Consider the following 23,879-nt stretch of genomic DNA (forward strand, 5'->3'; position numbering starts at 1 on the left):
TATGAATACCTTCCCCTGAAACACCACAATTTTAGTGTAATCTGGTAATTAAGTTTGGCGGTCTGATAAATGTCATTTTGAGCTCAGGAGGAAACGGGGAAGAGTATAAAACTAACAAATCCTTTTTGTAAAATGAAGCAACAAAAATGTTGTTTGTCCCTGAGCTATGCTTCCTCTTCCAACCTGGCACTTCTCAGAGGTTAAGGATGACAAAACTCACACACAGGAAGACTAAGTACATGCGTGGGAGATTGCGGTACATGACAGAGTCACTCCAGTTCTTTCCCTGCTCTCCGGGCTGTTCTCACACTGCACTCTGCGCCCTCTTCATAAGTCACAAAAGCCACCTTGTCCCTGGGAAAGATTCTGCCTGGTCTGCATGAATCCTTTGGACCCTTTACATGAGATGAATATTTCTTTGCCCTTTATCAGTCTGGACTCCAATAACCCCTATGACTTCTACCATTTGGCCGCCGTACCACAACTTTTGTGAGATCCTTTTGTGTAATATTCTATAGTCTGCTATGGCCTGACCCTCTGCGAATCATTTTGTTCCATCAACCCGTTGGCTGCCCTTTCCAGATGGTTAATTAAGAAGTTGAACTCCAGGCTGTGGCAGGGTTCCTGTCCCCTTCGTGAAAACCTACTGTGGATGCCAAGGATCTTTTCCCCTAATATTTCAGCCCATCTTGGGACCTGGAGTCTCATCCAAGATTCCCAGTTGCATGGCATTTATTTTTTACAAATCTCTTCCCACTTTCAGATTCTTTAAAATTGCCCCTTCTTCCTCACTATCCAACTTCTTCCACAATATATATCCTTTCTCTGAACACTTTGCTTTGCTGGTGCCCATCTTCAGATGAACATCACATCCATTACGTTTTTGTCTGCACCACCATTGCTTACGGTGTCCTATTGTGGGGGTACATTTTCATTCAGCATCTGATGCTCCTCCTTTGACTCTTCATTCAGGCTTTGGTCCTACTTCTGTTGACTTCATACAAGTCCCCAGTGAATTAAGTGAAATTGGCCTTTCAGTAGACATACTGGGGTGTTAAGCACCTCCTTCAGATCAAGTTCTCCAGCCTTGCTTATCTTGACTGATTTTTCTTTTGTCTAACTTTTTTTTAGATCTTTTTATCCCACTTTTATTATTTTTATAAATAACTCAAGACGGGGAACATACCTAATACTTTTTCCTGCTCTTATTTTCCCCACAACAACAACCCTGTGAGGTGAGTTGGGCTGAGAGAGAGGGACTGGCCCAAAGTCACCCAGTGTCCTAACAGTCAGGAATCACACTGAGACGAGGAGTAGGTCTCTAGTGTTTATTACTGCTACTTTAAACAGAATCCTAACAAACTGAAGAAGCGTGGGAAAAACCCAGACAGATAAACCCCAAAAGTTAAGGCGGGTCTGATCTGTGTCTCTTTGAATGGCTGCTTAATTCCTCAGTACTATGCATGCGTTTTCCCACCTGGATAGAGGCCCCCTCCTGCTCGCCATGAGTACTCATGACACCCAGCCAGCTTTCATGCCTAAAGCAGGACTAGAACTCACGGTCCCCTGGTTTCTAGCCTGGTGCCTTAACCACTAGATCAAACTGAAAATCCCTAAATTGGTTATAATTTGTGAAAAGGGCCCACTGATTGTTTATAATTATGTGTAGCAGCAGCAGCAGAGATGAGGAGGAGCAGAAATAGCTCCCAGATAGCCCTGGCTCGTAAAACATACTAAGCCATAACACGGTTTGTTTGGTTTGTTTAGTTGATGGCTTTGTATGTTATGTGAAGCTGGCCAGATGTGGTTTATTCAGTAAGCCATAGCTAAACAAGCCATGGTTTAGTATAATCTGTGATTGCAGCGGCCATTAGCAATATGCTGCACCCTAGATTACGCACTGGAAGAAGTTGCAATGAGGTTTGGACCTTGAACCCTCAACAAGAGCCGGATATAGGACAACTGAGGCCTGCTCTTTTCTTAGGCACCAAGGTCACCAAAGCAGAGCTCACAAACCAATAGTAGCTACTATATTCTCAGCGAAGGTACACTGTGGAAGCTGGAAATGGTGACAGCCTCATTATAGCTAAATGAAATGCATCTTTCTGAGCCTGGATGTTCCAGCTTTCCCCCTCTAGGTAACCGCCTTGGCATGAGAAGCTTTAATGAAATGGAAGTGCTGCTGCTCAGGAGAGAAGTCTTCCTTCTGGGGCCTGAGAGTCTTCTCCTCCGTACGTATGAAGCTGCCCCTGCCAAGAAGGGGGCCGTTTTTCCAGAGAGTAATTCCCCTACCCCAAGCAAGTTTTTTTAGGGGACAAGTAAATGTGCCCCTGGCAAGCGCCTGGGAAGGGACATAGGGGAGATTTGTTATATCAGGTCAGATGATTCTGGGCTGATACTACAGAAGGACAACCTGCAGCCCTCCAGGTGCTTCTGAAGTACAACTCCCAACTGTCTTGGCCAGCACAGCCAATGGGGAAAGATGCTGGGAGTTCATACAGCTCATTAAGCCTTGCCTTGATGGGCATGCATGGCGTGGCTCCGTGTGTTCTGTGAACTCAACCGCTGCAGTTTTCACGCCAAGGTTCTTGGTTTCCTGCATGTTCAGCTAATTATGTTTGATTCAACAAATCATGATTGAACTAATCATAGTTTACTGCATTCTGTAAATCAGGTTGCGAAAGACTATGGAACTCAATGAAATCTGATATACCTGCCAAGAGGGCCACCTTGGAAGAGACTCTTTCAGGCAAATGTATAGATCCCTATTCAAGCATCCGACTGGGCACTCATATATCTTGGCAATCTCTACAGATGCCTCCAGAGAAGTGGAGACAGCAAGGAATGCAAGCTGAAAATTTGAGAAGGTGTACTGCACACTCAGCAAAATAAAGCCTAGGTTATTTAACCAGGATCCAGAAGAAAGAAGAACCAAAGGACAGTCTTTTTTTTTTTAATATATTTAATTGTGTCCAATTCTTGGAAACTGCCTAGACAAGTCCCTGCAGTTTACTTGGCAAGATTTTCAGAAGTGATTTGCCATTGCCTTCTTCTTAGGGCTGAGAGAAAGTGACTGGCCCAAGGTCACCCAGCTGGCTTTGTGCCCAAGGCAGGACTAGAATTCAGGGTCTCCTGGTTTCTAGCCTGATGCCTTAACCCAGTGTTTCTCAACCTTGGCAACTTGAAGATGTATGGACTTCAACTCCCAGAATTCCGCAGCCAGCACGCTGGCTAGGGAATTCTGGGAGTTGAAGACCACACATCTTCAAGTTGCCAAGGTTGAGAAACACTGCCTTAACCACTACACCAAACTGCCTCTCAAAGGATATTCTAGTCGATGCCCTATAAATGTTTTTAGAAAACTGTCGGAGTAAAACTTTTCATTATGGGGAAGAAGTAGCCTTACCTTTAAATATTGACAACCAATGGCTTTTTTCTTTTATCTCTCCACCCCCTCACCCCAGTATCCCAGCAACCATGCTTTGCAGCATCTTCCTGGTCCTTGTTGTCATATAAAAAGAAGAAAGCAAGGAGCCCCCAATCATTGCGTCCTTAAAGATAGATCCTCTCCAAATTCTTACCTAGAGCCTGCCCACCTGGAGCTATCAAATGGGGAGGAGAATTTCACTAAGACCAGAACTCTTTCTTCTAGAATTTGTGAGAAGGCCTCGTGTGGCGCAGAGGGGTAGGCGGCAGTATTGCAACCGAAACTCTCCCCATGACCCGAGTTCAATCCCAGCGGAAGCTGGATCCTCGGGTGGCTGGCTCAGGTTGACTCAGCCTTCCATCCTTCCGAGGTCAGCAAAATGAGCACCAGCTTGCTGGGGAAGGTGACGACCGGGGAAGGCAACGGCAAGCCACCCCACTCTGTAGTCTGCCAAGAAAATGTCGTGAAAGCGGCATCCCCCCAAAGGGTCAGACGTGACTCAGTGCTTGCACAGGGGACCCTTCACCACACAGAAGTGTGGTAGAAATAGGAAGCAGCTGTTGCAAAGAGGAAGAACAAGAATCAAAGGTTTTGGAAACCGTGAGAAGTGAAATGGGATTTATATATGAAGGTGCAGGGGGTGGGGACTGTTTGTAGCCAGAAGCTAGGAAAGGCCACTGTCGTGTTTTGTTCTAGGATTCAAATGCAATGAGAAGCCCAGCTGTAGTAGCTCTTACCTCCACGGTGGATGATCAGCAGGTGACACGGTGGGGCTTCTTTGGTGCATTTGTTGTGGCACTTTAGCCTAAGAAAAATCGAGCAGAAGAACAGTTGACTTGAGGTTTAGCTCCTGGAAGGGGAGAGTTGGATTTTGAAGTCATCAAACAGGGTCACTGCCCTTCTAGAACAAATGCAGTGGCATTTCTTTATAGGGCTTCAAAGGCTTCTAGATCAAGCTGGAGAGAGGGCTGGTTGGGCAAAATCAGTATTTCCAGCTCTCTGATGTCAAAGGCCCAGCCTTGACAAATATCAGTGGAAAGATCCCAAATGCAATTTACTCATTCCCCACCCCCCTGCCCCCAATCTTGATCTAGGCTTTTTTTATGGCATTGTCAATGCATCTCTAAACTCATAGAGTGTCAGTAAGAAGTTTTATGCACCCACTACCAAAAATGGATGGCTTAGTCTATTGTTGTTTATTTGTTCAGTCGCTTCCGACTCCGTGACTTCATGGACCAGCCCACGCCAGAGCTTCTTGTCAGTCGTCAACACCCCCAACTTCCCCAGGGACGAGTCCGTCACCTCTAGAATATCATCCATCCACCTTGCCCTTGGTCGGCCCCTCTTCCTTTTGCCTTCCACTCTCCCTAGCATCAGCATCTTCTCCAGGGTGTCCTGTCTTCTCATTATGTGGCCAAAGTACTTCAGTTTTGCCTTTAATATCATTCCCTCAAGTGAGCACTCTCGCTTTATTTCCTGGAGGATGGACTGGTTTGATCTTCTTGCAGTCCAAGGTACTCTCAGAATTTTCCTCCAACACCACAGTTCCAAAGCATCTATCTTCCTTCTCTCAGCCTTCCTTATGGTCCAGCTCTCGCAGCCATATGTTACTGCTGGGAATACTTTCTGGAAGAGGCTTAGTCTATAGAAATCATTTTCTATCTTTTGGGCCTGGGGTGGAGGAAACAAATACCCAACCTCTTATGTTCTGGAGTTGCATTTGTCTCTAGGGAGATATATGAAGGGCTAGATATCTGCAGCAGAGGACAGCAAAACCCATCTGCCACAGTTTGCTATATTAGGTGTCTGGGGAATGTGCAACCTACAAAAAAAAAGGAGGCGTACTTGCAGTTTTTACATTTCAGCCCAAACAACATTCCTTTCCTACAGACAGTGCATGTCTGGGACATCCAATACTTTGTGGAAAACCTGGGGAAAGAGAGAGAGAGAGAGAGAAATTGACCTCTATTAAGTCTGTAAAAGCTTCTTCTTCTCCGGATGAGAGCATTTCTTATTGAATAACTCTTCCATGATTTCTGCAGCCCTACCGCCCCATCACCCAAATCAGAATTACTTATTGATTTTGTTTTAGCAAGCCAATGCAAATCAATTTCATTAGTCCTGCTGTTAGTATTTAACGCAAGTGGGAGTTTGGAGTGTGTCAGACAAATTATATGTCCCCCAGGGCAAAGATGGCAATTGGGAACTTTGCTCACCTTTTCTGCATCCAGTAAATCCCCCAGACCCACAGAACATTAGGTTGCCTGAAATTCAGTTTCAGTACAGAACACGCTAGTGCCCCTGATAGACGGCACCACCTGGAGTAACTTTGCGCACACATTTTCTTCTGATGCTTACTGTGATTACGGAGGGTTTGGACTATTATTTTATTTTTCTGTCCCCAAGTATCCATAGCTACCAATAACAGCGATGCCAGAAAGCTGAAGACTGAGTGATATCTGTTGAGCGCACACAAGGAGGATATAAATAGCTATCCTTAGATGGTCAATATGCAGGAATTAGGAAGGAGATGATTCTAAAAGCCCTGAACTTTCTCTTAGCCAAGGGCTTGGCAGCCTTCTCAGGCGTGAGCCCCCATCGCATGATTTGGTGGGACGGCCACACCTTCCTCAATCTTCCCCATTCTCATGAGATTTTGGTGAGGTGTTGCGCAAGAATGCTAAATTCCTAATAGGTTCTTGCACAAGATTCAGCTGCTTCATTCAAAAATCTTTTGTGAGATTTGGTGACCTCATGAAATTTGACCATCTTTTAAGCCCCAGGCACAATTGGAGGAGGTGATTCTCTCCTTTGACCCCTGCAGGTGCTGTGCTCTAACCCTTGTGTTAGGCCCAAAGGAATGGTTCGTCTAGAAGTATCACGAAGTACTGTGAATTGAACTTCACTTCCTCATCTCAAGGGCTTTCCTATCCTTCCGTCTTCCAGGACAGAGCAGAGAAAATCAGACGCTGTAAATAAAACACAGGGCAGTACTGACCATAGCGGGGAGCTTATTGAAATGACCAGCTGCTGTCACCTGTTGTGGTGGGAGTGAAGACCTGAAGGTGCATGAGATGGTCTACAGCAGGGATGGGGAATCTGAGGCCAGAGCAAAGTACAATTCCAAACAGCTCCAGCCAACGTATATAATGGTAAGAGAAGCTGAAGAAACATGTGTTCCCCTCTCTAGCCTAAAGAAATCCATCCTTTTTCCTTCTCCCCAAGAAACCCCTAAACTGATGCAAAACCAGGAGGACCTGAATTTAAGACTGGGAAAAGAAAGGAGGAATGGAGAAAAGCTCACAGGGGCAGGTTTGTACCCCATCACCAGGGAATTCTCCTGACGCAGAACTGGTGCCTTGCCAGCTGCTCAGCCGTGACTGACCCTGGCGCAACACCCTTTCTGACCCTGAGCCCCCAGAGGCAGAGGGCAAGTGGATGGGGCACTTTCATTAGTGATAAACTTCTGATTTTCAGCCAGCAGAGGAAAATACAATAACGATCTCTACCGTGACCCTACAGGTGCCTCCTGAATATTTGTTATACCTGTGTTTGATTGAGTTTCCGAGATCCCGTCGAGGAATCTGTGGGGACCAGCGAGGTACTGGGAGTGTATCTGGAGACAGAGGAGGAGGAACAGAAGAATACAATGACTAAATAGGAAAATTTGCTTTCCCTTCTGCCGTAGAGAGGATTAGGGGCCAGTGGTGACAGTTTTCTGATTCTTTTGGGAAACAAATACATTTACAAGGCATGTCTTCATCCAGGATTTTCATTCCCTTTTCCCGGTCCAACTGTTGGATTCCAATCCCTCCTCCCAACAGTAAGTGAATGCTTCATGCTTACTAAACATGCTGCCCTTGCTGGATTAGTATGCCCCCTCCCCGACATTTCCGTCATGGTTCTGCATTTTTGCAAGTCTCTGAACTCCCCCAAATCTGTTGATGGTTTCCTCCTTTCCACCAAAACAGTGGTGTTGTTTTGGCTACCCAAGAACAGCACAGGTAAGAAATCAGCCAGCGATTACACTCACATTAAAAAATGTATGACTTTGGCAATAAGAACATGAATAGTCCACCTGATTTATACTAAAAATATTAGGTAATATTATTCAGAAACTTTTAGCGTGCACACACACGCACACACACACAAAGAGTAAAATTTAGGAACGGGAGAGGCGATCTGGTGAATTATATATCCGAGAACTACAGCATCCAAGCATTGAATTCTACTTACATGTATATTACAAGCAGAAACTCAGAACCCTGAGTGATCGAAGGCATAGCTGGCATTCATTACATGTGATTTATTAAGGGAGTTATCTGGAACATTACTGATAATAAGAAATCGTATCTGCCAGCCCTCTCTAGGCAAGTGCCCTCTAGAGTTGGTCCATGGCTCCCAAAATTCCCAGCCAGCACAGGCTGAAGCAGGGATGGCATTGGAAACCACGCCAGCTTCACTATTTATCCTGCTCCCCCATTCCCAACCGTGCTGTTTCTATCCTATGATTTTATTTCTCCATTATTGTTATTATTATTGGAAAGAGTTAATAGGCTGTGTTTTATCTTTTGCTGCACTTTGGAAGTCCCTTCCTGATTTTTAAGACAGAACAGTGGTTGAAAATAAAGAGCAACCAATCTAAACACCCCCACCCCCACCAACTTCAACAATACTTCTAAACCAGGAGACCAGGAAAATATCCAGAAGTTGCTGATGGGCCTTTATGAACATGGTTGTAGGGACTGCAGGTGAGAGCAGCTGGAAAAAAAACTGCGAAGGACTGGCTTTCTTTTGGGCCTGGAGATGTGAAACTGTGCAGGGGCTAGAGAATGTTTCATCACGGCTGAGCCGAGCTAGCACTGAAGCCTCCGTTTTGAAAACTTGGCTGCTCTCTGGGCGCACCTCAAACCTTACCCAATTTCCCCTGAGCCACTCTTGTGGGTTCAGTCTCAGTTTGTCCATATTTAGGCAGGACTTGGAATATACAAAAGAATCACTGGAAAAAATGCAAAGTGGAGGCACACTGCATCCCTTCTCCGATGCACGGGGAGAGAACCTTCCATCCCGGCACGATGCCTGCTGTGCCGTGGTTTGAACACTGCTGTGTTAGATTTGTTGTGATCGTTACCATCATCATTATTATTATTCCATCAAAATACACACCTCTGGCTGTCCAGATGCTTGACATTTCATTCCCACCTGTTCTGCTTCTGGCCCACCAGAATAAAGCCTTCAGTGCAGACTTGTAAATTTCTCCTGGCAATAATAAATACCTGGCTTGGCTCAAAGAGCAAATTAAAAAAAGACCGCCTACTGTTGTGGCGAGGCATCAGTTCATCTTTCCTTTTCAAGGCAGAGGCCCTGGGGGCCAATGGAAAATCAGATTGGTTCTCAGAGACCCAAATGCCATTTCTGAGCAATATAAACCTGGGCCACTGAAATTTGACCATCTGTAGCCACCAAGCAGGCAGTGGCGCTGACCCGAGGGTTTACCACATGCCTCAGTCACTCCCTCAACCAAAGGGCTCGGGAGGAGCGTTTTCTGTAGGCTCTGAATACCACTGTTTGCTTCCATATCCTAGCTTTGTACGGCAGGTTAAGGTGTTTTTAATTACATGCCATTTTGGAAGGTTACATTTGCATCAGGCTTCCTGGGTGGTACTAAGGCTCCCTTTGCTGCGTAAGACACACATACATACGTAACTCAGCGGGCTTCTTTTTCGCAGCAACAGAAAAAGGTTGCTGAGAGGTAGTTGGGAAGCAAGTAGGGCCAGCCCTCCAATTCCAGGAATGGCCAAGAAAATGCCCAGAGGAAAGCTGTAAACAGAAGACGACCAAAACAGCTCCAGACCCTCCTGTGCTTGCTCCCTCTTCAGAATCAGAATGCTTCGCTCTCTGCGATTTTGCCTCAAACCAGCCGTCGTGTCCTTTTCTTAATCGCTCCCTTGCACTCTCCTTCTCCAGGTTTCTGTGTTTCCTCTCACCTGCCAACCAATATGCTGTTTTATTCCGCTTTGTTCATCGCTGATCTGCTTTTTTCTCCTCCTCCTCCTCCTCCTTCTGCAAACTCTGTGATTTTCCCAAACCTCCTGGTACCTTAGGTGGGGATGGCACAGTTTAAATGACGTTACGATACTTGGAGAAGGAGTCTGTTACTGAGGCGTATGACTTACCCAGAAATAGGTAGATTCAGTATTATGAACAGCATAGGATGTAGAACTTTTCTGTTAATTAGCAAGTTCCTTTTCCACCACCATTTCTCTGACGTATGGCGGCAGAGCGATAAATTCACCAAGAGAAAACCACAGGACCACCACAGGGCCGTGATGCCCAAGGTCTAGAAATGAGAAACTTGTGGTTCTCCAGATGTTGCAAAACTGCCACTCCCAGTATCACTCACGACAGGCAGTCCTCGCTTAACAACCACAACAGGGACTGGAATTTCAGTTGCTAAGCGATGTGGTCATTAAGTGAATCCAACCTGATTTTATGACCTTTTTTGCAAGGGGCATTAAATGAATCACATGGTCGATAAGCGAGCCATGTGCTTGTTAAGTGAATCACGTGTTCCCCCATTGATTTTGCTTGCCAGAAGCCAGCCAGGAAGGTCAAAAATGGTGATCATGTGACCGTGAGATGCTGTGACGGTCGTAAGTGCAAACTGGTTGCCAAGTGCCCAAATTGCAATCACATGACCACGGGGACTCTGCAACAGTGATAAGTGCGAGAACTGGTCATAAGTTGGGTTTTCCAGCACTATAGTAAGTCCGAACCATTGCTAAACAAATGGTTGTTAAGCGAGGACTACTGGCATACTACAGGAGCTGTTATGAAAATTTGTTAGGCAATACTGGATGGGCCAACAGTCCTCACCTGGTCCTGGCCCCTGATGTTGTTCAGCTCAACCCTTAGGAGGTCTACCTGCACTTTACTCAGTTTCTGTTCTCTTCCCACATCTAGGCTGGGATTCAAAACATTGCATCTGCCTCCACCATGGAATTAACATTTCAACCATCAGGCCTTAAATCAAAGTAATCTGCCGAGAGCCATGGAAAGCGGCTGATTTACACCACTCATGATCTGGTGTGGATAAGTACAAAGGGGCCGCTTTATTTTCAGAAATGCCATTTGCTCATCACCAAATCACATTACACAATCGAGCCATCCTCTGCTTTCTCCCCACCTCTTGTCCGTTGTGAACACAAGCAATTACAGATCCTTACCTGCAGTTAAATTAAACTCTCTGCTTTATCATCCACAATTTATTTCCACTAACTTTTAGTTGGCCTCAATTAAATCCCGCTATTTTACAGAGAGAGAGAGAGAGAAGGAAAGGGGGGGGGGGCTACCCGAGGCACTTAATTATTTTCTATAACGTGCTCATCGCCAAAAAAACCTTATTATTAAAGTATATCAGGAATTGTGACCTCCAAACAAAGCAGGGAGAAACCCTCTGTGGTTCACAGGTAATTATTCCCATTACAGGCATGATGGATGAAGGATCAGAGGTCTTAACAATACCCCCAGTGTTTGCAGGGGCATGTGGGGTGGGTGGGTGGAGGGGATTGAAATGCTGCAGCGGCAGAGCTCCGATAAATTTCAGAAGGTTCCTTGCCAGCTAATTTACTATTTTCTTTTATAAGCCAAAGAAGACAAAACGGCAGCAATTTCCTTGATGTTAAAAGAGGAATCTAGTAATAAGGGACAACTGTCTGGTTTTATGGTGAACCTTTTGCCATAAATCAGGGAAGAAGCTTCCCTCCCATTGCCCCCCTCCAGAAAAAAGACATTGGTTTAATGAGATTCAGAAGCATAGGGAAAAGTCCTGCATCACTAAGCGGCTGTTGGGGGTTTCCTGAGTTGAATCAGGGCAGAGCAGGAAGTTAAAGAAAACTCCGAATCAAGCTGCTTCTCTGTTTAAAAGTTTAAATGTTGGGCTTTGAGTGTTGGTGTCCAGCAACCGGCCACAGACGTCGCTGCAGGGGACACCCGTTCTCGTATCTAAGACCACAAGAAGAGCCCTGCTGGATCAGTCCAATGCACTTTTTGGGCCAGAATTTCCTTCCCATGTTGATCAATCAAAGCCTTGGAAAAAAACATGCAAGCAGGAACATGAGCATGATTCATGTCCTCCCACTTGAGGTCCCTTTCAAATTACCTTGGAAAATCCATAGCTTTTGGTAGTGGAGGTAATAGATCACCATTTGGCTTACAATAGTTTTTTTTCCCATACACACACACACACATACAGTATATATATATATATCCATCCATAAAACTTTCTCGGCAAGGTTTTTACAGGGTAGGTCACCAGGTCCTACCGCGACCCTCCCCATTTATCCGGGCTTCGATAAATTATTGGATAAATTACTCGGCCATGTCATGCGATCGAACTCACTGGAAAAGGCAGTTATGCTCAGAATGGTCAGCAGCAAAGGGAAACGAGGCTGCCAAATAACATGCTGGCTGGACACCATCAAAGCCAACACCAGCCAGAGCATAAAACAACTAAAAGCAGTCGTAATGAAATTGGAAAATGTGGAGATAGCTGGTCCATAGAATCGCCGAGAATTGGATACGACTGAATGGATAGCATCATCATCATCATCATCATCATCATCATCATCATCATCATCATCTATATTTAACCTCTTTCTAAAGCAGTCACGGGACTCAAAACTCCCTGTGGCAGCCAGGTTGATGGTTTATCTACATGTCGTAGGAAGAAGTCTTTCCTTTCAGCTTGGGTGAGTCTGTAAGATGCCCCCAAACTTCAGATTGTTTTGTTCTTGATCCATCGTGACAATCCCACCAACGGACATCCCTGAAATAACTTCAACTTCTAGAGATGGAAGAGATGGGGAGAAACATTCTCAGAACTAGGTTGAATTGTATTCTCCTTGGTTGTGACCCTCCCCTATTCCTTGTTATTTTGGATAAAGCTCCATAGGAAACGGGCGCAGCCCCTTGATCATCGCCCCCCACCCCCCGTCCCTCCAACTCCAGCTCCAGCTCTGTGACATTCTCTCTGGGGAGAACCATTCCGTTTTTCCTCTCAGAGCTGACAAGCGCTCTTTGACAGACACAGCGGTGTGGGAAAGGAGTGGGACAGAAGGCATGACCAATGGAGGGTCTCACCCTTCTCTCTTCCTCTTTGACAAGAGATACAACGGCAAGGTCGGTGAGCCACGGCTGTCTCCCATTGATGGGCAGGTGTGACAACAAGAACCAAGACCTGGATGGCCCCCACGGCCCTCAGAAGTGAAGTGGGGCCCAGCAGGTGGCACGTGGAGATGAAAGCAGATGGGCGGTGACACCTGGGGTGTATCACGGAATCATCTTGCAATGATTACAGAGCGTTTCAAAGAGCTGGCTCCTCTCTAACTGTGACACAATCCTCCCCCTTGGTTAAGGGGCAGACTGATAGATTTTCCAGACCGGGGAGGGGGCAGCGAATGAAGACGGATTCAGGTACAGCTAAGCTGAAGGGCGAGGTGACCTCTTAAAATATTGCTCTGAGATACCCAAACCAGCCCACCCCCTCCAAATTTCTTCTTCAGACAAACCTCTAATTCTACAGAGAGACACCCCACAGTGCGTTTGGCCTTCCAGCAACAAAACTATGCTTCCGGGCCTAAGTGAACAGCAATGATTCGGGTATTCATCGGATACCCAATTAAGGCAAAAAAATGTCCAAGGAGATCCCAGCCAAACCATGAGGGCTTCTCAGTTTGACAGGAGATTCTAAACAGATCCTAGAGGGGTCTCTCTCTCTCTCTTTCTCTCTCCTTTGGTGATTATCTTTCAAGGTACAAGCTGATGAATCAAAAGACATTGGAAAACCTCAAGGTCTGCCCTTTTACAGATTTACAGATTACAGATGCAGAGCAAGTACTTCTCAGACTGCCTGTGTGGCACAACAATCAAGCAATTCATACAGAACAACCAGGCAATGCCTTTAATATGGTCAAATTCCATCTCTTTGATGCCTCTCCTGTTTGCATCTCAATTTGTTCCCTTTCCCTTTTTTTTTTTGGCCAACCGGACCAACCGCCCTAAGACAAACCAAGCCAATGGCTCCAGACCTTTGGCTACCAGAAAACGTCTTAAATCCTTGTTAGTAGCTCTGAGGGGTTTTCCCACCCCCAGCCCCCGCTCCTTCTGGATGAAAGACAGGCATAGAGAAATCAGAACCATTTTCTGGGAAACAAATATACATTTGTTTTAGCCCGTGTCCTATTGTTTAACAATTTTGGCCCAAAAAGGATCTGTAGAAAAATGCATATGGATGACTTTCCTAATTCAACATGTATATATCATGAAGTTCTAAAAAAGTGAAGATTTCGGCAAGTAAATTCATGCACTGGTGTGGAAGCTGCTCATGGACTTTGTTTAAAAAGTCAGACAAAATAAATGTCTCCATCATCCCTATAGCCCTTAATTAATTTATTATTAAAACTCTTGCAAACCTAACATATGGACTAAACATTGCGACGATGTGTGTGTGTCTATGTGTGTGTGTGATTGTGAGCCCAAAGTATAAAGCAATCATCTTCAGGGGAGAATCCTCACCAACCCCATTAAAATAAAGAACATGCAACCAAAAACTAATAATGAAATAAATTCTGTGGTATATATTTGTCTCTTCAAGTCAGTCTTGACTCCTGGCGACTGCCTGGACAAGTCCCTGCAGTTTTCTTGACAAGATTTTGGAATTGGTTTGCCCTGGCCTTCTTTTTCCTAGGGCTGAGAGAGAGGGACTGGCCCAAGGTCACCCAGATGACTTCATGCCCAAGGCAGGACTAGAACTCACGGTCTCCCGGTTTCTAGCCTGGCACCTTAAACCACTACACCAATCTGGATCCTTTTTTTGATGTCTTCAAGTCAGTCTTGATTCCTGGGGATTGCCTGGACAAGTCCCTGCAGTTTTCTTGGCAAGATTTTCAGAAGTGGTTTGCCACTGCCTCCTTCCCAGGGCTGAGAAAGAGGGACTGGCCCAAGGCCACCCAGCTGGCTTCAGGCGGGACTAGAACTCACCGTCTCTCCGTTTCTAGCCCAGTGCCTTAACCCCTACACCAAACTGTATTCTGTGGTAGGAAACAATTAAATGGGAACAGCAGACTAGCAAAGGCCAAGGTGGAGGATGGGCAGGGTGGGGGGGGGCAATAGACCAATGCAATATCTTTCACCCAGGCAAATACAGCCCCTGCCTTCTCACTACAGACCTTGTAAACAGGGCAAGAAAACAGTGGTGTTGCCCGGCAGCTTCTGGAAAGATGCCATCAGGTAACAGATGGCAAAGCTGCCCGAAGGACCCCAAGAGATACTTCCTTGCCACTGCCATTCAACTCAAGAATCATGCCAGTGCCCCAGGCACCAACGTGAAACTTGGCTTGGCAATCCAGGCCCTGCTGTATCGTAGCTGATGTCCCCAGCACCACCAGAAGGAAGACCTTGGGCCCTGGTGGCAGGCAGGCAGCAGCAACGATGTCCTGACCCCTTCCATCTGGATGTCCTGTCCTGTTAGGCAGCTTCTGCTGCACCGGTGTTTTCCTCTGTGCCAGGTTGTCAAGGAGAAGCGTGGGGCTGACACACCGGGAGCAAAAGCAAGGCAGCGCTGTCAAAGCCTGCTCCAGAGCATCTCCTTGTCTGTCATATTAATTAACCCAGGATGACTAGCACTGCTGTTGGCTTTGCAGACTTTGCAGGCAAGGCTTAAGGCTTTCTGGCAGGCAGTTCCTCCAGATCCCCAACGCAACACGATCTCACCATAATTTCCCACAATGACCCCTAGTAATGCAATGTCAGGCTCCGTGGAGCACGATGGGAATTTTAAAAGGGCCGCCCAGAACCATTACTGGGTAAGTCCAAAGCTTAGGGAGAGGTTAGGGGGGGGGCTATTTTACCACGAGCACCCTTAAACCTAGAGCAGATCCTGGCAGCCGACATGTTACCGTAGCCCCTCCGGGCCAAACGGATCTTTCTACAGTTCTCGTGCTTTGCTAGCAATGCATACCCTTTTCTCAAGGTGCAATAAAGTTGGTTGGAATGACGGCTTGTAATGCACGGAAAGGGCCAAACTCTAAAGATCCTGCTGGGGTTCACAAAAGACCCCAGTGATGGAAAAATAATGAAATAAAGCTGCAGGCTCTCCCCCCCGCACTCCGCTTCCCCCTGCCTCTCTTCCTGCTCCCCCCCCCCCGCCTCTCCTGTAGCAAACTCTTTCCCCCATATCCCTCTGCCATTTCTTAATAAAATTCTTATTAAAAAAGAGACAAAGAAACTTGCCCATGAATCAGACCCCTCAGATTTCCTTCCTCTTGACCCCAAAATGTATAAGAATCTCTGCCTTTCCATTGTTTGGGGTCCGTCTTTCTTGGAAAGCAGACAGCACGATCATATATGCCGTTGCGGCCAGCGAAGTGCTTGAGTCATACCCTTCTTTTTGCCTCTCTTTATGGCAGCCCTTCTCAACCTTTTGACCCTGGAGGAACCTTTAAAATATTTTTCAGGCCTCGGGGAGCCCCTGCTCATTCAGGCTCAAATACAGGCCAGAAGTCACAAAATTATTATATTCGTTTCATGGGTAGGCCTGGATAGATGCTCTTAAACTGAAAATAAAGGATGAAACTTACCTCTTTGATGTCAAGTTGCCGGAATTTGAAATATTTTTTTAAATAAATTGTGATCTCCCAGGGAACCCCTAGCGACCTCTCACGGAACCCTGGGGTTCCATGGAACGGAACCCTGCTTGAGAAACCCTGTTTTACAGGGAGATCTATCCTAAAGAAACTCCCTGGCAGAGAAGCAGGACTTGGATGCCTGCTTTCTCCTGTCCAACCACTATTCAGATAGCTCCTCCCAGGTTGCCTCTATCTATACCTCCTGTCTCCTTGTGACTGTACACTTGTATTCATCTCTTTAGCTTCAGGTATATATGCATAGACCTATTTTCCTTTTCAGTTGTTATATTTCATGCCTGATTGCTGGCCTTATGGCAGTAATAAAGAGCTGATTGGACAGAGTCAGTGTTTGTATTTTGAATTTCAGCAGCATCAGTAAAGAAAATTAACTCACAGCGCCTTCCATAAAAATAAGTTTCCAGACCTAAAGAGTGAACAATAAAATGCGAAAGAGCAGGGTGTGCGTTTAGTAGTAATCACAGATCTCTTTGGAGGCTTTCCCTATAAATCTTTTATATAAATAAGTAGCTTTGAGGATATTCTATAAACCAAATGTCAAGTACAAGTAGTCCTCAACTTATGACCACAACTGGGACCCAAACTTCTGTCGTTAAGCAAGGTGGTGAGTCACACCCAATTTTACGACCTTTTTTGCCACAGTTGTTAAGCAAGTCACTGCAGTTGTTAAGTGAATCATGAGGTCATTAAATGAATCCAGCTTCCCCCGTTGACTCTGCTTGTTGAAAACTGGCTGGGAAGGTTGCAAATGACGATCACATGACCCCAGGACACTGCAACCATTGTCAATACAAGTGCCCAAATTTTGATCACATGACTGCAGGGATGCTGTGATGGTCGTCAGTGCGAGGACCAGTCGTAAGTCACTTTTCCCAGCATCGTCGTAACTTCAAACCACTAAACGAATGGTTGTAAGTTGAGGACTACCTGTATTGTAAATGCTGGGGTTTTGAAACCTAGAAACTTTGTTTTCATTGGGCCTTGTATGGCAAATAAAAATTTTAAACAGTCCTACAGTCAAAACTGGATTGGAAGACCCCATACTCAACTTCCGTGTGCCTGCATGCGTGCATGTGCATGTGCCTCCCCTCTTCTCCTTCCACCAGAGCTGCCTGCTGGGTCTGACTTACATGTGGAGAAGGTGCCATCCGTGTGGACAGGAGGAGTGGAAGGGAGGAAGGGTGGGTGCCCCACGAAAAAGGACCGCAAGGATCGTTCAGACAGGAGAGGAGAGCGCTGGGCAGGGATGTTCTCACAGCTCCCCACGCTGTTGTGAATCTTGAGGTTGAGGGGCTTATCCTTCTTCTTTGCTCTGGGAGGAGAGGAAAAGGAAATGAGCCATGAGAAAGGACGAACATGGAAGACGATGCACGGCCTTCTGGATTTAGCATAAATGGGCAAGCAGAGGCCGCAACCTAGAAAAAAAGAAAAGCAGTCCCTTTGGGCGGTCCAAGGATGTGCCAGCCTGGCAATCCATTTCTGGTCATGACCAGCTGCTGGGTGCTTCTAATTATCCTGTGAGAGAAAGAAGATGGCAAAGACGCAACTGATGACCACGTCCCATAATAGGTGCTTAACTGCTGCTTTGACAAGTCTTACTTGAGGTGACCCGAAATGGGAACCTTCCAGCCAGGCCCAAGGGGGCTGAGATCCCATGCCATAAAACCTTCTGGCTATCTGATAGGTGCTGTAAGGATCAGGGGATCACCAGGATAATTTTTGGAGATCTGCTGAAAAATCTGGTTTTCATCATAGCTGGATCTCAGAGAGGCTGTATAACATGGAAAAACTGGTGCCCGATTCTTACCCAGGTTCTTGTTTTCCTTAACCCCCCTCCCAATCCCTTTTAATAATTTTTTTTAAAGTATTTTTATTATGGTCACAGACCGGAATTGCCAACCAAAACACATTGAAAATAAAAATAAAAATAAAGGAAAAACAAAACAAGATAAAATATTATAATTGGGGGTAGGTTTGTCAGTGGATCATCAAAGCCTGCCTAATTTTATAGGCAGTATAAAAAATGTAGCTACATTCAAGGAGACTGAATCATACTGATCTGATAACAACTGTACATAAAAAAGATCAGGATTTCCTGGGTGTTTTACCAGGTCAAGAGTTATAAGGTGGGTCCTTGAGTCCTTATAGAAGGCACAGTGTCGCAGGACATGAGCTGTAGTTTCAACAGCCCCTTGTCCACAGGGGCAGTCTCAGCTCCTTATCCCTTTTTTTTAAAACCGTTTTATATACATATGTAGTAAGCCTGAACCTAGGGACTACCTTGTTTCTATGGCACTATAAGCTAATCAGGGAGTCATTTTTACTAAAGACACCAGTCCTGATTAAGTAGAGTAATTCACATTAGTAATGAATGCAACAGTCCTCCTCTCCTGTTGCTTGCTTGCCCTAAATCAGGGGTCCCCAATCCCCAGGCCGTGGACCGGTACCGGTCCGTGGCCTGTTAGGAACCGGGCTGCACAGCAGGAGGTGAGCAGTGGGTGAGCAAGTGGATTTACAACCTGAGTGTTTACAGCCGCTCCCCATCGCTCGCGTCACCGCCTGAGCTCCGCCTCCTGTCAGAGAAGGAAGCCCATTGGCTGCTATCTCTGAACGGTGCAAAGAAAAAAGAATAAAAGGTCGGGAAAAAGAGGAAGTGCTTGAATCATCCCAAAACCATCCCTCCCTCCACCCCCGGTCTGTGGAAAAATTGTCTTCCACAAAACCGGTCCCTGGTGCCCAAAAAGTTGGGAACCGCTGCCCTAAATGATTCAGATATTAATACAGTCAGCCTCTGAGCTGCCAAGGGGCAGTTAACAGCTAAATTGCCAGACTAGATTCTATTTGGTTTTTGACATGGTGATCCTTTACCAAACCAAAAAGCTGAAAGAGAAGGTCACAGTTTGGCAACGGAGCACAAACCCTAACTTGTGTTGTCTGCCGCAAAAAGAGAACTCAGACAGGGAGACAGTTGATTTTGAAATATAGATGTGGTTGGTTAAACTGGGTGAAAACTGTACACTGTCATTTACTGTTTAACAGAAATGTAAAAATTAGCACATTAAAACAACCAGTCCTGGAATGTGTGCAATTCAGCAATCGGAAGAGCAATGTCTTCCCGGTGCAGATATTCTTAAATTAACACAAGGGTAGTGTACATTCAGTCTGCCATGTAATACTATGCATGCCTGCTGAAAGTGCCACGTTAAACAGTCGGAAGACATGCACAGATAAGAAACTGGGTACTATAGTACTTTAGTAGTATACTATGCTATACTGTAGTACTCCCTTTGGGGGAGATGGGCGGTGACAGAAAGTTGAAATATAAATAAAATAAATAAATAAAAAATACGGGTTGAGTGCAGTCCTGACATGCAAATTACACCAAGTTAGAGGCCAGTGAGTGATATAAATAATTCCTGTCCCCATTTGGTCCATCAGCTCAGTGGGTATCTACGGAATGGAGTATCTTGGAAGAGGGCAAAGTTGCCTGACTTGGACATGGGGCAGAGGTATTCCATGATACTATTTCATCTTGCAGCCTTCCTCTGCTGGACGCCAGCATTTGCAAAGGAGAATACCTGAAGTCTGATTGCTTTTCTGCTTTTCTGCTCTACCCTCAAGGAGGAAAGAAGTGTTCACAAGGAACAAAGTAAATCTCTCCCCAAACTCGGGGCATTCTGCCCCCTTGTGGTGAAAATCAAAGCTTGGCCCATGGAGATGCAGAAAGCAACCATTTCCACATGGCTATTTCTCCATGAAGGTGTGCCAATTTATCTTGTCTGGTCAATGAATCCTGATTTATGGCAAGACTGGAACAATGCCGTGTCCTCCGCCTTCTAGCCAAGTGACAGATGTTTTAAGAATCACTGCCTCGATTTGTCTCTGTCTCCACGCCATTTTGCTCCTTCCTGACAGTTCCTGAAAGTTCTCTTTCACAACCAGGCTGTTCAGCTGAGCTGCGTGACTTTGATGCCAAAACCTTGTTAATGTCCTCAACCGGAGGAGTGTGAAGCTGGAAGCCTGATGAGATGGAACGTACAATCAAATGCTTCACTGAAATGGGATTTCTAAGAGTAAAGGTTGCTCAATAGCCCGCTGCTTCCTGGGCCTTTAGTTTGAATCCTTCCAAAATGCACTGAATGTGCAGATACTGGATATCCTAGAGCAGTGTTTCTCAAACTCGGCAACTTCAAGCTGGGTGGACTTCAGCTCCCAGAATTCCCCAGCCAACATGCTGGCTGGGGAATTCTAGGAGTTGAAGTCCACACAATTTAAAGAACAAACCAAGAACATCCATTAGGTGACTAATAAAGTGATAACAAAACTGACAAACCCAGCTTCACTTCGGTCGAAGCCCAGCCCTCGCAGTTTTCAACTACCAGATTCCCAAATCCAAATCCATATGGGAATGGAAGGCACCCTTATCGCTTCAATCTATTCATCCTGTTTCATTCTCCTAACAGCTGAAAAAGCCGGCTCAGCCCCCATCGCCAGACTTCGTCATCTGACAGTCTTTCTGCCAGGCTGTGGCAAGAGAGACTAAAATCATTGCAATGTTGGGAACCAGAGCCTCGTCCTGTTTTCCTACTCTGCCTTTTTGTGCTTTTTATACTGTACATCTGAAGGTTTCTTTTTATTGATCTGGAGATGTAGTGTGAAGTGGGAGGATTAAACAAACAGATCAAACACATGAGTAACAAAATCCAGTGTTCCCAGTGCAGAATTGCCAAAGACTGAACGAAAAATGGAATCCAGATATTACTTTTCTACCAAGCTACGAATGATGGTAGAATTTGAGAGAAGCTGGTTGTATTAGTGATTGTACTCTAAGGTATGATATTGCACGATCCCTATGAAAAATTCTATTTTCTGGAAATTCAGGATCCTATTCATCAAGAGGAGAGCATGGGAGAGTCCAAGAGAGAAAGTGATCCCAGATCTCTTGAGATGAATTGGGAAATAGGACTTCTACCACTGGAAAATCAATTATCAGTCAAAGGCTATGACAGCATGTGTATTCTGGGAAAAAGCAAAGTATTGCAAGGAATAGTAAAAGCTGAACATCTTGCCAAGGCCACATAGCTAAGCACTGACACATGAACAAGTTCTGCAGACACTAATTAATGTACAGAAAACAACACTAAAAAGGTCTGGATTCACACCTTTAGCCACAATGTAATCTGCTTGTTTGTGGCTTTGTGCACCCTTTGTGCTTGGTGGCTGGTCCACCATGGTTTATACTCTGGCATCTTGCAGGAACTCAGTCAACTGAGACTTATTTGATAAATCTGACTTTTCCCCAACACTGTGAACAAACGCAGCCAACACAGAAGCAGCACTGGAATGGTTTTTAAAGACAGAAAGCCCATGGGAGGAGGTAGAAGGTGGATAACTGAGAAGGCCTTGAAATGGCAGATAGGTGTATACACTGGATGCCCTGCAAAGGTGTGTGGCAGGAATGGGAAGGCTCAGGTTCAAGCTGCAGCAGTAGTAGACACAAACATGCCGTCCTGAGTCAAAAGGATGAGTGTAGATGTGCAACAAGACCTGGACACTGCACTCTGAAAAAGGGGACTAACCTGTGACTGGATTCTCATAGCATCCCAAGCTACCATTTGCTGAATAAGGCACAACTGACTGAGCACCTATTGCACTAAGTCACGAACTATGGTTACCAACCACTTTGTGCGATTCTCACACTGATCCAAGCAAGGACAATGAGTTGGACGTTGTATGAGCCAAGCCTGCATCTCAGGAGGGTCTGGTCATTAAAAGCTACCTGCACTCTGCCCCTTGGTGCAACTGACATTCACATAGGCAGAAATTGCCCTCACTGCTTGCTCTCAGCTGCCCATAAGTACATCATGCATCTGCAAAACATGTGCCACAATAAGCCTGGGTTCATGTACTGCTTAGCACAACATGCTTCCGTCTTGGCTCGGGGAGTTCTGCAGACCCATCTAGTACTCTTTGTAGTCTACAGTTCATAAACTAGCATGTTGCACAAACCCTGCCAGCTGCAGGGTATTCAATAAACCATGGTCAAGCAAAGCAAAGCTGAGCATGATGCATCAATCCAGACCCATCGTGCTCATTTTTAAGTGGTCACGGGACTCATTTTGGATATGCTGCAACCGGTGAACAAACCATATGAACAAACCATTATATACAGTACATTTTTTAAAAAAACGTGGCTTTTTACAAACTGCACCTTCCAGAATCTTGCCTGAGGATCCAGTCCTGTTTGCTTTCCAAACAGAGGTGTGTCCCTAAGAGGTCATACCAAAGAAAGTAACAGAGCCTGAAAAAAACCTAGCATTCCTTTCTCCTGATTGGCAACAGACATCCTTCTTGTGTGCCTGTTTTCAACACATGCCCTTCAGCTCTGTGGGCATCTGGAGAAGCCCTAGTAGGAAATGATTGCACTGGACCATCTCCAGACCTCACTGAACAATGCATCTTGCAAAGGATGGGGCAAGGGTCCAGGAAGGAAAGAAGAAAGGAGAGACAGAAAAACAATTACCCAGCCTCCTTCTTACATGCTAATTGTTTCCCAGCACAGGAAAATATGACATTTGCTTTCACAGGGCAGGGGGCCCGCTGTAACCAATGGCCCCCCTCAGCCAAAAGGACAAGCCAATCAAAGTGTGGAAGGTGAAAGATGTATACAATCTGAAGAGAAACCAGTGTGATCGTGCAGTGACTGGGCTCTAGAGACCGTGGTCTTTTGATGGCCCCTGCCAGCCGGCATATGGGCCCTTGCGTTATCGTGCGAGGGCTGCCTTGTGTTCAGGTCAGCATAACATGGGCCTGTCTTGGCATGGTAGCACCAGGCAGGAAATGGGGAGTGACTGCCTGGATACTCTTCCCTGTAAAGACTCAACAGGGGATCTGCATATAAAAGACCTCATATCCAATCCCAGGCACCTCTAGTTAAAAACAGAACCAGGAGGAGTTTTGCCCCTAAAACGTCAATAAATAATGGTGGGCTACTAACCTTGAGCTGGTGACTATGCAAATGCACTGGTGTGTTTTCTTGGCAACAATACAGAAGAGGTTTACCATCCATCTTCTGCCAGGACATTTTTCTGACTACGCAGTCTAGCTTACTGTTCTGGGATTCCTAGCCAAGTTCTAAGTAGGTCCAAGGCCATGTCTCTCTTTCAAGAACAGTCAAGGTCAGCCAATTTCTACAGATATATGTTCACACACCACACCCTGTGTGGTTTGTTTTCATCAAAGCCTTCTTTTAAAAAATAAAATAAAAGCTGCCAGGTTCACACATAACATTAAGTCATTGATCATGGTGTACAAAATACAGTGATTGGACTCATACAGTGTATTAAACTGTGGTTTGCTGAACAAGTCATGATAGTCTGGTTCACACATAATGTGAACCTGTGAACCATGCTGAACCACAGTGGGGTTCACAAACTACAGTAAGCCAAGGCCAAAGAAAACACATCATGATTTACAGTAATGTGCAGATTCAGCCATTACTGTATGGTGGGCAACATATTAGGCTGCTTTCTATATATTCAAATAGTCTCAAGGAGGGTTTCAAGCAAACTAGAATGTTGGAGATAAAGCTTGCAGAGCATCCTTCAGTTGGCATGCAAGCAAATAGCCTACAGTATTCTTTATGCAGTAATTCTCCCTGTTTCAACCAATTTCCTTTGTAAAAACAATGCTTGGAAGTCTTGAATTGTTTTCTTGCAGGCTCCCCAGCTGTCATTCAGTTTGGGGTG

General features: G+C 45.5%; 1 protein-coding gene across 1 annotated transcript in view; it reads right to left on the reverse strand.

Annotated features, from left to right (window-relative positions):
* KSR2 (kinase suppressor of ras 2) overlaps positions 1–23,879 on the reverse strand; it is a 165,690-nt gene that overhangs the window by 67,463 nt on the left and 74,348 nt on the right. The window contains exons 5-8 of the mRNA XM_063315334.1: positions 17,262–17,443; positions 6,974–7,043; positions 5,273–5,356; positions 4,165–4,232 (exon numbers count right to left, since the gene is read on the reverse strand). Of these exons, the coding sequence (XP_063171404.1) occupies positions 4,165–4,232; positions 5,273–5,356; positions 6,974–7,043; positions 17,262–17,443 (404 nt within the window). The remainder of the gene's footprint in view (positions 1–4,164; positions 4,233–5,272; positions 5,357–6,973; positions 7,044–17,261; positions 17,444–23,879) is intronic.

The sequence above is a fragment of the Candoia aspera genome, chromosome 15, assembly GCF_035149785.1.
Source record: "Candoia aspera isolate rCanAsp1 chromosome 15, rCanAsp1.hap2, whole genome shotgun sequence".
NCBI classification, from domain to species: Eukaryota; Metazoa; Chordata; class Lepidosauria; order Squamata; family Boidae; genus Candoia; species Candoia aspera.